The 14,087-nt window shown below is 40.4% G+C and overlaps 1 protein-coding gene across 1 annotated transcript in view; it reads left to right on the top strand.

Moving 5' to 3' along the window:
- Nucleotides 1-14,087, top strand: part of adam19a (ADAM metallopeptidase domain 19a) — a 300,955-nt gene that overhangs the window by 277,687 nt on the left and 9,181 nt on the right. The window contains exons 18-21 of the mRNA XM_084711868.1: nucleotides 1,810-1,918; nucleotides 3,361-3,502; nucleotides 10,062-10,161; nucleotides 12,215-12,466. Of these exons, the coding sequence (XP_084567994.1) occupies nucleotides 1,810-1,918; nucleotides 3,361-3,502; nucleotides 10,062-10,161; nucleotides 12,215-12,466 (603 nt within the window). The remainder of the gene's footprint in view (nucleotides 1-1,809; nucleotides 1,919-3,360; nucleotides 3,503-10,061; nucleotides 10,162-12,214; nucleotides 12,467-14,087) is intronic.

Below are 14,087 nucleotides of genomic sequence, written 5' to 3'. Positions count from 1 at the left end.
GAAGACACTTTTATTTTTAGAGACAGTGTGAAAGTTATTGGGGTGGGGGGCCTTCACCAGCATTATTAAAGATCCACTCCACTCAAAAATGTGTTTTTCTTATGTTTATGTCCCCTAAAATGTCTGGCTTTGACTCTACTGACTTGTATCTGGTCAAAGTTTGTCATTAGAAAAGGTGTTTTCACATTCATCCTTGGGGAAGCTAGATTTGGTACTTAAATAATTCAAAAGCCAATCACTGACTAATATGGAAAAAACACAGAGAAAGAAATCTGAAACCTCCACCACAGTACAGTTATACAGAGTAAGCATTAGCCCAGCTGTGGCTGCCAGTTACAAGCTAACAAACAATATACATGAAGAAGAGGGGCACTTGAGGAGCATCAAGCTTCCCCAAGGCCAAATGACCTACTTTGCAAAGTTAACAAAAGTGAGAAATGATTTATGTATCTGGTCATGGCATGCTAACTTGCTAACATCACCCATTCATCCGCCACAGCCTTCTCTCTATAGACACTTTATTGCTCTTTACAGTTAAATTAGTGTGCCAGATAGCTGTTGTGTGACTATTCTCACCCAGATGAAAATAGACACTCGAGCAGGGCCCAGAAATATAAGCTACCAGAGGAAAAGTTTATTTCTCACAATCGTCTTATCTTTGTCTTATGAGTTTTCTTATTTTGAGCTCACTGAAGTATGTTTCTCCTAAATCCCACCTTTAAAAAAAAAAAAAAAAAAAAAGGAACAAAACACAAGAAAAGCAGGAGATTTTTTGTTGAGCTCAGGTGTCTCAGAAGAAGAACAAGACTTTAATTTGACCACCGAGACAAAGTTAAGCTGATTATTTAAGACAAATTTAAGATCAGCGAAGTGAGACAAGAAAAGAAGCTTTTAAGACTGTCAGCTGAGACGAAACAAAGGCTGTTTCTCAGGTGCTGTATTTAAGAAGCATAAGAAAATGGTCACAGTCTCATTCTGGTCTTAATTTGAGCTCATTTATGTGGAGGAGACACAGGCTGGACAAAGACAAGATCTTATTCTGAACGTATTTTGAACCTGTGAGCCTAATAAACCTCCTGTACCTTTTATTCTCTGTACAATGTGTTTGCCTTGTGTGTGTGTGTGTGTGTGTGTAAGTGTGTGTGTAAGTGTGTAAGTGCCCATTGTGTACAGTGCATACAGCAGAATAGACATGGCAGCTTCATTATATTTTGCCTTGAGCTACTGAAACCATTCAGTGCTCCTGTGTTGTAACACTACATGCCCCAGGTTTGCTTTGTTTCAATTACTTTGTCCCAACATGATTAAATGCAAATTAATTATGGAATATGCGCCATATAGGCATAATATCAACTGACACGATAAAGGTCTGAGAACTGTGTCTATACTGGACCTGCCTTTATTTCAGTCACATGAAATGACTGACACTGACTGAGTTTCCAGCACCTGAACAGTCAGATACAATATAACCATTTAATTAATAACTCAAATAAACTCGTACATAAAAGGTATAATATTATGCATGGATGAATAATGGAAAAGCCTGACATAAATGTGAGATGTCATTGCTAATTATGTCAGTGTTTCATTTATGAGGTGAATATCTGAAGGTAGAGGAAGGAAATCCCATTAAAACACACACTGAGTGCCAGTCGGAGGTAAACAACAAATTAGTGCTTTTAATTTGGCGGGTGCACCTCCAGGCACACACGTATGAGATTATACTGAGACTGAACTGCAAATCACATTAACAAATGCCTTTCGTGTGTGTGTGTGTGTGTGTGTGTGTGTGTGTGTGTGTGTGTACAGGTGTGTAACAGTAATGGGAACTGCCACTGTAACCGTGGCTGGGCACCGCCCTTCTGTGAGAAGCCAGGACTCGGTGGCAGTGTGGACAGTGGGCCTATCCAGTATGACAGTAAGTTCACACACACACACACACACACAAACACACACACACACACACACACACACACACAGCTATTGTACCAAGCTGCCCCTCCCTCAGATAAATTATAAAGGGTACATGTGTATCATATTGCAGGTTTTCCCTCCACTGATTCTTATCTAAAACATGACTTGTACACTGACAGCAGATCAGCAGCAAAATGTTTGAACCTCATCTTCTGGGGACGTGCAGGACACTAGAGCCTGCAGCTTTCTGCCGTCCCACTGCTGTTGTGCTCCAGCATGTCAAGATTCGACAAAATTAATAACATGACAGGCAGACACTGGAGACTGCATAACAATCATATTTCAGTGGGGTTTTTTTTTATACCTTTAGACTGTTATTCCGTTTTCTCAGATTTTCATTTTCTATTCTCAAACGTCAGTCAGAATTGTCTGGGTTTCATTCCATATATCATATATTCTTAAGAACTGGAATGAATCATGTCCTGACAAAAAACTTTAATTATTATTATTAATACAATTATTATCTAAACTTGCTCTGTGCCAGAAAACAGTTTTGTCTCAGACAAGAATTCACAACTTCAAACAATTTAAAAATCCTTCCAAATCTAAAACTAACATAACATTGGTGTAAAAATGCACTATTATAATCATCTTTGTTTTGAAGTTGATGTTTTTATGAAAATGTTTTCCCTTTAAAGATGTGTCACAGATTTACATCAACAGATTTTTACAAAAACATGATTTAATCAGGCATGAAAAGGGTCAGCTATATCCTAAGAACCCCTGTCTCACTTCCTGGTTTAAAAAAGGCAGGAATACTGCTCAAGCACTGGGAAACTTTATGATTTTAGTCAAATTCTTTAAATAATATCACTATCAGATGCGTTTCAACCATAACATGTCAACTCTGTAGCCATTCTAAATCGAAGCTAAATCAGAATTATGTTTTAAAAATGTGTATTTTGATTAATATATAAATTAAGAGAACTCTAAAATGGCTGCTCACTATGACTGTGATGTGAAATTAAAATAAATTACACTCAACTTTTGTAACTCTCAGTTCTCTTTAATGATTGGATGTGTTTGAAATAAGTATTTTTTTCAATTTAATAGAATAACTTAATAAATTTTAAAAATTCACTGCCCCTGTATGTGATGTCTACTCTGTCATAGAGAAGTTTTTCTCTGTTATACTCATTAAATATACATTCTTAAGGATTTATAAAATGATGATGATTATAATATATATTTTCCAACTTAATTGAAGAGTAAAACTCAAAACACCCTGGAAATACAGTTTTGTCCCAGTTCTCAAGAGTAAATATTATTGAAAGACAAACAGGATATGACTCATATCAGGGACAGTAGTGTACATGTAAACACTGTGTGTGTGTGTGTGTGTGTGTGTGTGTGTGTGTGTGTGTGTGTGTGTGTGTGTGTCCACAGGTCAGGTGGGGCTGGTGGCTGGGCTGCTGTTTGCCTTCCTGGTCCTCCTGCCTGCAGTGCTGCTGCTCTTCTACTGCTACAGGGTCAAGACTTCATATTACCATAAGTGGCTTTCCCAGAGAGAGAAGAACAAGAACAACAAGTACTGAGTCCTGTCTGTCTGTCTGTCTGTCTGTATGTATGTATGTCTGTCTGCTAGAAACACATCACACACACATTACGACATCCAGAACAGATCGAGCAGTACGGAATTGCATGTATTGTACAGTTAATCTCTGCATTATTGAAGGTTATTATTTATTATCTCATTATGGGCTCATCTGGTGCAGCTGTGGCTCAGGAGGTAGAAGGGGTTTCATGTGTTTTCCCCTCAACTTGTAAATGATCAGAATGTGATCAAACAGTCTGATTACATCTGGAGGTAGTCTGGCTCACATTGTGTTCGGATCTTGGATAGGTGTAATGTGCTGCCATCTGCACATAACACAAAATTGTAGATACTTTTTAGCTAAAATAAAGAGAGAATAAGTAAGGTGGCTCAAAGAGGCACACCTTTAATTGCTGAGTATACATCTATTCTGTGCCAGGAAAGGACCAAAACATTCACAGAGGCAGATATTTCATATCACTGTTAGGGGAGACAATAAACATGTCCCAGTTGGCGCTCTGATAGAGGGAGTTTATGAGTCAATCTGCGACATTATAGCTGCACTAAAATAATATAGCTATGTGTGCATTAAGAAGACAATTGAAGCAGACATTTAAAAGTAATGCAAAAGTTCCTTTCCACAGCAACTAATTTCTATATACAGTAATTTTTAAAGTAATTCAGTTATTTTTGAGGGTAGTAACTGAAACTAATTACTAAATTTAAGTAACTTGACAAAAACTGGTTGGTACAAATGGAGACAGAGAGACACTGTGCTTCTGCCAGAGGACTGCTGACTAAGATTAAAGCATACATGGAATAAATTGCAAAATACAAGATTTGTCCCTAGTTACTTAATTCATATATCAAATATTTTGGCAGTTAAAAGAGACCCATGGCTGTAAGTAGGCTTTGGACCAAACCAATATGAAGCAAAATGAGGGGTTGACAGGTGCTTTGTCAAAATGAATCTCAGCAACTAATATTGACTAGACACTGACAAATAACGGTGGTTATATTTTAATTATTTGATCAAAATATTGGGGACACGTCTCTTCTGTCCCTACTTGATTCTATCCTCTTGATTATTCAACAGAACCGTGTGAAAAATTAAAGCAATACTGGGATGTAAAACGAATGATATAGAGTAAGAAATAATTGTGTGTGTGACATTCATCTGAGCAGCTCATCAGTTCTGCAACAGACTGGGACAAACTTACACAACATTTTTTATACAGAAAAATGAATTAAATTCATGCATTACATTTGCTGAATTTACAAGAGGTGACAAATAATTAAGAGTATGCTGTGTTTCAAATTGCAGTAAAGTTTCCTTAAACTCAACAACTCACAAAACTCTTGCTTTTCTTTAACGGAGTCTGGGGCTGATTTGCAGTCACTTCAAATTAGGATAAAGTGTCTGCATGCTAGATAATGCTCATTATCATTATATTAATATACATGTGACATTTGAGGTGAAAGCTGTCCGAGATACCACATGGTGGTATATTAATAAATGTTCATTGGAGCGTTATCTGATGTGCAGACTCTATTTTTCCTTTTTTGACATGGACTTCTGTCCAGCACCTTGTATTTAAAGTGTTTGGATGTGTTTGCTTTTTAAAACTTTCCTCCACTTTAAATGACTCACTCTCTGGATTTGCTCTGGAGGACAGAGATACAATCTTAGTGACGATAATAAGAATGTATTAAAAACACCAGATGTAAACACAAAGGCAAAATTAGATGGTTTCTTATCTGGATAATGTATCCTATTTTAATGCCAGGTGTAAATGGGGTGTGAGTTGCTCCCAGTGGACAGACTGGAACTCTGAGTGGTGGCTCACTACTATCTGTGTTTAAGGGCATGTGTGAATGGATGAATAAGAGGCCAATTGTAGAGCTCTTTGTTGTTTCAGTTACAATAGTGCTTTAAGTGCAGTCCATTTACTATTTAACCAGTAGTGGACCAGCTCTATTGCAGCAAAAGTCATGATAAATTTGTGGTGAAACAGCTCCGATCCCTGCTTTGGACAACCGCTACTACACCTCTAATAAAAACACACAGGGAACAATTCACTTTTGAACCATTTAAAGGCACATAGAGGCTAACTCAAAGTCTTGGGACTCCCTGTGATTTGCGGCACCCCCTAAAGGGGGCCTGGATCCCAGGTTAGGAACCAAGCCCTATAAGGCCCTATAAGGCACTCTACCATGTTTTGTCCACTGGGAGTCCAGACTAGAGGGCAATTTATCCCATGTTGTTCCCTGAAAGAGCACCCTAGAGGGCACTTTATTGTATTTTATCCTCTGAAAAGCCACCCTAGAGTTTGCTTTAACACATTTTGGGCCTCATGCAAGAATCACTCGCACAAACAGATTTGTTCATAAGAGATGTGTACGAGTGATTTAAGAAAACTTGTGGCATTCACCAATTGTCTCGTATTTAGAATTTTCTTTCAGATACGAACACAATTCACGAGTGGTCCCAACCTCTCGTAGAGTCATGTGCAGTCAGTCTGCTGGTATCCAAACAGAAGTTTTTCACTAATGACTCAATATTTCATTAGTTTGAAGACATTTTGAGTTTGACAAATAAATTACATGTCATAATTACGTCCACATTATCCTGTTTGACTACATTTGTAAACTTACATATAAAGCCTCTCATTCATTCACTGATCTGTTATTACCTGCTGTCAGGTGTTTTGGTTGTATATCTGCACATGCAGGTTTATGAAGTCTCTGTCCAGGCAAACGTCCTCACTTATTCTGTCCTCTGTCTCTGTGATGAAACTTCCCCTTAACCCTCTCCTCTGGCTGCAGTCATCGATCACCCCTTACTGTGGCTGTGGCCAGTCGAATTTTTTCTCTTAAGTCATTTTCATATCAAGACGTTTCTTCTTTATTTCAGTGACAGTCTAAACATCCAGTAACACAGTATTAACAGCACTCAATTTTCCCGTTTCTTTGCTTTAGCAGATATTTTAATTCCACTGCTGACGCTGTTAAAATGACAGATTTTCCTCTAAAATTTCCCTCTCTGAAAGCAGAACGTCAAACTCCTGACTCGTAAAGTTCTTCTTTTTACTCTTTGATTCCGTTCCTGACACATGGAGCAGGAAGCGCAGCCATATATGGTATTATTGGGGCGTTAACTATGCTAATTAACAAGTCTCATGCACGTGCAGTCAAATACGCACAGGTGGATCATTTACACAGTTTTATGAAGTTATGAGTGTTTGTTGAATCTGATGTTCGTACGAGTCCTTCATATGAAAAAAGTAAGAGAAATTTAAGATAAGAATACAATAATGTTCTTGCATGAGGCCCAGTGTTTCCTAAAAGGGCACCTTACTACATTTAGTCTGCTGAAAGGGCATCCTAAAGGGCACTTTTGCACTGTTTTCTTTAAACATGGGGGCACATGGAGGGGCGACACCCCCCACCCCACCCTTGCGTCCACCAACGCATTTAACATTCCCATAATTCATCATGCTTTCATCATACGTTCCATAGTTCATTGTAAAAAGCAATCACAAAAAATTAGGTAAAAGAAGAATCATTGGTGTACTTCTGATGCTTGACTCTCCTCTTACACCACTCTCTGTCTCAGAAGGTGTTTGTTTCTTGAAAAACAGTGTATGCAGTTGAGTCTTCATGTATCACGCCGTCTGCATGAGAAGGGAAACAACAAGTGAAAGAAAGAGAAAGAGAAAGAGAAAGAGAAAATATTTCAGGAAAAGGAAGAAGAAATCAAAGGAAAGGAAGGAAAGGGTGGAAAAGAGGAAGCGAAATAGGTTAGAAAAGGTCACTGAGGAAATAAATGAGAGAAGGAAGGCAAGGAAAGGAAGTGTGGAAGCACAGGAAGGAGAAGTGCGCAAGCAGATCGATGCATACGTGGGAACTTTCCATCTCTACATCAGCATAAATGGCAGCGTTTTGTGCTGCAGCTCACCTCCATCAGAACCAAGCAAAATCCATGTCCTCATAAAGCCCACAGCTTCCTTTATGAGCGCTGCCATATACCTCAGCCAGAGAGACAGCCTCGTCATAACACTGGCTGAGTTAGAGCCTCTGAAAATACTCCCAGTCTTCCTTCCACAGTGATTTACAGAACAGAGATGTGTCTGGAAGGGATCCAGCACTACAGCAGCCTTTTAAAGACCCTGACCTTCCAAATGAAGACGGAGAGAAAGGCTAAACACTGGTGATATTGGGCCTCAGCAGGATTTTACGGTTACTGCAGCTAAAGGGAGAACCGAATGAATGGCTAACGATATGGAAAATTGAGACACTACGATGATTAAAAAGACTCTTAACAGCACCTGCTGCAATGAAAACCCTCTGCTTTTTTTGGTTTTGTTCCACGGCCAATAGTTTGGGTTCATTTACAGTTCAACAGCGGGACAGCGGGTGTATAGAGCTGATTAAAGGCCTTTCGAAGCATATACATATCCAGTATGCTTGGAATATGCTTGGAAAGGCTTCTAATCAGCTAAGAGCCTGCAGTATATACATTCACAGACTTACCAGTTTATTAAGTACACCTCTATGGTATGATTCAATCCCATGCAACACCCCTATTGTAAATCCTTCCTTTATGAGGCCTTTAAAGTGGAAATGGACGACTGTGTTGCTTTTACTTATCATTATAAAGTAAATGTTGATTATGCAGTGTACTGACACCATCCACTGTTAGACTGGTTCCCTGTGAGCCTCACTTTTTGCCAGCGGGCATGAATTTTTCACAGGAAAATCATATCTCAACCAAATACTAATGCTGCCTTCCATTAACCTCGGAAGCTGGGAGTCAAAGCCAGGAACAGTCTGGCTCACTGGATGCACACGGCAGGTATAAGTCCTGCCATTGGCCACTTGCTTTAAGCAGCATCACAGCGTACGCTAACTACATTTTCAAGGTCCCTGGGAAACAAGAACAACCTCATAGTTACAACCTACACACTCAAAACAGCAAATTAGTAGGTATTAGCACATTAGCAAATTAGCAAATTAGTGCTTAGGACACCTGGTTATGCTTAACAAGCTAGCAGCTGTTACCTTCTCTTTTGCAGCGATGCAGTCATTTTAATGCCGGAGGCTGCATCCCAACGTGCAAAACGTTCGCCCAAAAAGTTTGCCCTTGCTACTATTTTGCAGAAACACTGTTGCTGTATCCTGGCCGTAGCACCGCCGCAAAACGTTTTTGATTGGTTTAAAGAAATGCAAATAAGGCAAGGCATTTTTTCTGTTACCATAGAATATTCATGCGTAAAGCCAGATCTTTCTCCAATGCTGAACATTGTGGACAGAGGTCTAGTGATGTGAAACTAAGAGTTTACGGCATTCCAGTAAACAAGTCGGAGAGTCAATAAATTTTTTTTTTAAAAAGTAAACAAGTTGGGGTTTGTGCTAGCCAGGTTAGCCATCGTTAGCAATACCTGTTTATAGTAAGGCATTTCACAATATTTTGGATATACAAGCACCAATCCAACATAGTAGATGGAACTTGGACTGTAATGTCTGTACAACATATTGAGACACGAATAAAGACAGAAGTGCTAATAAACAATATATACTACAGCTTTCACTACTGCTGTTGTGCAAGGCAGCCATCTTGGATTTTGAGGTTCGGGACGGTGAGGTTTGTCCAACTTTCCGTGTTGGAAATCTGCCTTCAGGGGTCGTTCCAGTTGAAGTTTCCAACTGGGAATTCAGAATGTCCGACTTCCCAGTACAAATGGAATGCACCATAAATGAATGAACAAATTAGCATCCCTTCACCGTGACACATGCAACACATTACTCAAACTATGTTATTATTATGCAGTACACATCATTACACTAGCTTATGCCTGTTCCCAAATTCAGCATAAAATTGTGGCCAGTTCAATCTACTGTTACAATAATAATTGTTTACAATATTCCGCTGTCTTGTTGATTTGTAGTTTATCATTTCTAATTTGCAGCAATGTTGTGGAGGATCTGAGATGCAGAAACAGCTAGTTAATCTCATATTGAAAGACGCTGACTGTCTGACGTGATGACAATTAAAAAGCAGTCAAATTAGAGAGAACAGGTTGTTCAGGTGAAAGTGAAAAAGTTCTGATAAACGCACTGTACACTACCTGATCAGCACCAAACGGACAAAAAAAGCCAGATATTTCGATCAGGAGAGGGTGAAGACCAAAAACAGAGCTAAAATGAGAGTGAATATTGGACTTATATTCATCAGGTGGACACAGACACAACTCTAAATGAATGCTAATGTTGTTCTGTGTCTGCTGGATGTGTAAATAGGCAGGTGTTTGCTAACATGGTATAGCTGTACGCTTCATAAGGTGATAAAATGTCAGTGTTATATTTTCAGCCCTGTCCTTCACCTCCTCATTTCTTCTCACATCATGCTGGATGAGAAACTTCATGTTGACTTCTCCTCTGTCTCTTTTCCCACCTGGGGCCCTAAAATCAATGGCAGATTGAGAAGAGTGATGAAGCAGGACAGCTTTCAGACTCTGGTTTATTTTTTGCCTGTCCTCATTTCTCTGCTCAGGATGGAGGCATCGGTGGAGAAAGGGAAGAACGGCCATCTGAATCCTGCCTTTCACCTGAAGGTGGTCGGACCAATCAACAAAGCTGGCGGCCATAAGGGGGTGAGTGGAGTGTGTGTGTGTGTGTGTATGTGTGGGGCGAAGAAAGAAAAGAAGGCGAGGGAGGAAATTGGAGGGGGTGGTGACTGTTTCTCTTGCTGTGTTTAGTGAATAATGGACCATCCATGAGGCTGACCTTCATATTAAATGGCCTCATTTTACAGCAGCTTGTTAGATTGTTTGACCACTTAGAGTCGGCCTCCTCCCACGTCCACTACTCTCCTCTCCACAAGTTCACTGTGCTTTCAGCATCATTTCATCACGTCGTTACTTCCTTGTTTTTATGGCATTTATTTAATTGGATGGGTTAGCAGCTCAAGGTTAGGGTGCGTTTGTCATTGGGCAAGGAAAGAGATACAAAGGAGGAAGACGGAAGACAGACACAAGAAGGAAAAGGAGGGAGAAGCAATGGAAGGAAAAGGGAAGGGCTTAACAATAATAATAATAATAATAAGAAGAAGAAGATGAAGGAGAATAAACATGATTTATGTAGTAGTTCAATAGTATTTTGATTAAGAGTAACAGCTAGGATTGATGACTAATAATAAAAACCCAACTACATATACTAAATATACAACATATTAAAAAGATCAGGGCTTAATGTTGAGATATCACTATTTCTTTAACAGTAAATATTCATCCATCCATTCATTTTGCTCCATTTATCTGCGGTCGAGTTGCCATTGCATTAGGCTAAGTGGGGTATTCTAGATGTCCCCCTCCTGGAGAATCCCAAGGTGTTCCCAGGCCAGATAAGATATGTAATCCCTCCTGTGAGTTCTGGGTCTACCCCGGGGTCCACTCCCAGTTGGAAGGTGTCCAGGAGGCTTCTTGATCAAATGCCAAAACCACCTCAGCTGGCTTCGATACAAAGGAGCAGCGGCTCAACTCTGAGCTCCCTCCGGGTGTGTTAGCTCTCACATGGCTCTATTGTTCTCCCAAATGGACATGTACTAGGACAACTGTGGACACCAAGGACGCTGAGTATTTCTGTTTATGCTACTTTATAGAGTCTGAGTGGCTGCATGGACAAGTCTGCTTGATCATATAAAACTGGGTGTACACAGATGTCTGGACAGAGCCAACGTACACCCTCTGATGGCAAAATTTATTTCATACAGACCCTAGCACTAACCTCACACACTTACAGTCATGGAATGTATAATACCCAGATGCCCTAGTCCTGACGCTTTGGTCACAACCCCAAAGGGTTGGATCAACCCCCAATTGTTTGGGGTGTGGTTGACTGCAAATTAAACTAACCTGTGCATTGAACAAAGAAGTGAGGTGAGTGTGTGCATGGTTTTACCCTAAATTGTCCATTTGTGTGGCCTTGGCCATCACAAGCACTAACTATGATTTCTGCTTCAGTTGGAGTGAACTGCTCACTGATGAATTGATGTCAAATATTCAATTTTCGGGGCGGCTGTTTAGCTCAGTTGGTAGAGCGTCCGCCCCATGTATGGAGGCTGTCAGTCTTCAGCAGCGGCCGTGGGTTCAGCTCCTGCCTGTGGCCCTTTGCGGTGTGTCATCCCCTCTCTCTTCACCCCCCTTTCCTGTCTACTCCTCAGCTGTTCTATCAAATAAAGGCAAGAAAAGCTCAAAAACATAACTAAAAAAAAAAAAAAAGATTCAATTTTCTAAGGAGTAGAGGACACTAAGGTCATCAGGTCCAGTAGCTATATTGTATTTGATATCGTTTGCATAGAAATGTAAATCAATGCTGCTCTTAGACTGAAAAGTAGTGTACCAAGGTAAGAGCCTTGAGGCACTCCATATGGCACATTCTTTGTGATGAGAAGCTTTAAATTGTGATCTGATATGTAAGACTGAAGCGAGCTCAGGGCTCATTTTCCAACCTGTCAGAATGTTGTGATCAAACAGTATCAGAAGCTGCACTAAGATACAAAAATAATACAGTTTTTATAACATCACAATTCTCGATTCTGGGGCTTTGTACTATTTTGTTCTACTAAGACCCGACTGTAACTTGCATATAGACTTTTTCAGGAGTCTCTTGCTTAACTTTGTGTTGTTGTCTTTGCTCTGATTCTAGCTCCCTCACACCAGCAAAGAGGTCCTGCCTCTCAGACCTGGCCCGGCACCCAATGGCACCCAGCCAGTCAACATCGTGCGACCTCTGAGACCCGCTCCGTCTCCCCAGGGGGGTCACCGGGACATCAAGGTGGTTCGCCCACCTCTGCCAGCCGCCAAGCCCCCATCGGCCCCAGCCAAATCCCCCTCGACCCCACAGAGACTCAGCCCGCCCAAGAAACCTCTGCCCCTCAACCCCACACGATCTCCACTGGTAAGATCTTTTTTGACCCTCGTCTGAACTGTAACTGAATATAATCAGATTCTAAAACTATAACCTTAATGTCATACCACATAAGGTTAAAGCTGGAATGGACCTGGGGAACATCCAGGCAGGAAGCCAGCAAGGATAAAGTTCAAGAAAGCAGAAACCAATATTTACCTCTTCACATTAAGCGTGGGACATCTGTCTTCTCATAATAAGTGCAGGGGGAATAGTACCTCTGAATAGGCATCTCCATTAAAAAATGTAAAAGAGTAGTTGAAAGTGAAAAACAAGCTTGGTTCTTCTTTGGTCACCAACAGGGCATCAATGAGAGCTGTCAGGCAACCAGACAGTTATTAAATTAATTAAAGTTTCCCCACATCAGAATATCAAAAGTATTTTCAACTTCCTTCGTCGGATTCAATGGTATGAGGTTTTTATTTCAGTCAGCCAGTCAGCCTTGCCAAAAGTCAGTTTTTACTTGCCCCCATATAAATTCATTTATTAAGTGGCGGCTAACAAATAATAACAAACTTAGCTGTCGTGTTTAATCAAGGGCTGCCACATGACATATAAAATGTCAGAAAATCATAGTCTGACTGACTGTATAACAGCGTGATTCCACTTGGCACGGCTCATCTGCACCAAGGTTTGATCTGTCCTCCACACTTCTGCAGCCCTCAACAGCAGCATTTCAGAAACGTTTCAGCAGCGGAGTGTTTTGCCCGCCTGATTATGTTGAACTGCTCAGATTTTGTTGATTAGGTCCTCTTTCCTTGTTCTTTGTGCTTCTACCATGGATATGTAGGTAATGTAGTTAAACAGTTTCTTTTCTGTCTGTCTTTGTGATCACTGATCCACGATCAGTTGTGCCTGCCACAGTGCAGCCGTAATATGATGCAGCTGTGCCTGGTGGAATTCAGCCATAAGCCTGCATTGAGGCATCCACTATCTACGTTTTCAGTATCTCCAGGAAGCAACAACAGCAACCTTTAAGATAAAACGTACACACTCAAAATGGCAAATTAGCGTCTGGGGTGCAAATGGTACAAACATAAACAAGCTAACAGCTGTTAGCATTACATTTTTAATGATGTAATAATGCCAGGGCTCGCCTCCCAGCATGTAAACGTTCCACCAGAACAAGTTCCATTACACTTTTTTGCAGTGGTACCGTCGCTGCATCCTGGGCTTAGCACCGCCCAAGATGACTGTGATTGGTTGAGAGAAACACATACAAGGCCTAATGCGTGATACCTTTCTTCAGTGTTGAGCACTGTAGAGAGTTCTGGGCAAGACTAGGAAATTATGAAAAATGCCCATCCCAGTTTTTCAGGTTTAATGTCTTTAATTGTCTGGTTTTGTCAGTTCAAAAACAAACCATATGCAGTTTAATCTGATAATAAACATATTTGAGGAGCTGAAAATGCCATTTTCTGCCATTTTTGCATAAAACATTACTTAAATGATAATCAGCTATCAAAATTGCTTAATGCTTTAATTATTTTTACCACTTTCCAGGTTGGGCAAGTGAGTTGCTAGATTTACTAGTGTAGTGGCATTTTATTTGCCCCAGGGACGTGAGCAATCCTTACTGCTGCGCCCTGACAGGATGTGTAAGTTTGTGGGG

This window comes from Lutjanus erythropterus, chromosome 23, assembly GCF_056507025.1.
Source record: "Lutjanus erythropterus isolate fLutEry1 chromosome 23, fLutEry1.hap2, whole genome shotgun sequence".
Classification (NCBI taxonomy): domain Eukaryota; kingdom Metazoa; phylum Chordata; class Actinopteri; order Lutjaniformes; family Lutjanidae; genus Lutjanus; species Lutjanus erythropterus.
The sequence above is the reverse complement of the archived record's forward strand: the minus strand, read 5'-3'. Positions and strand labels throughout refer to the sequence as shown.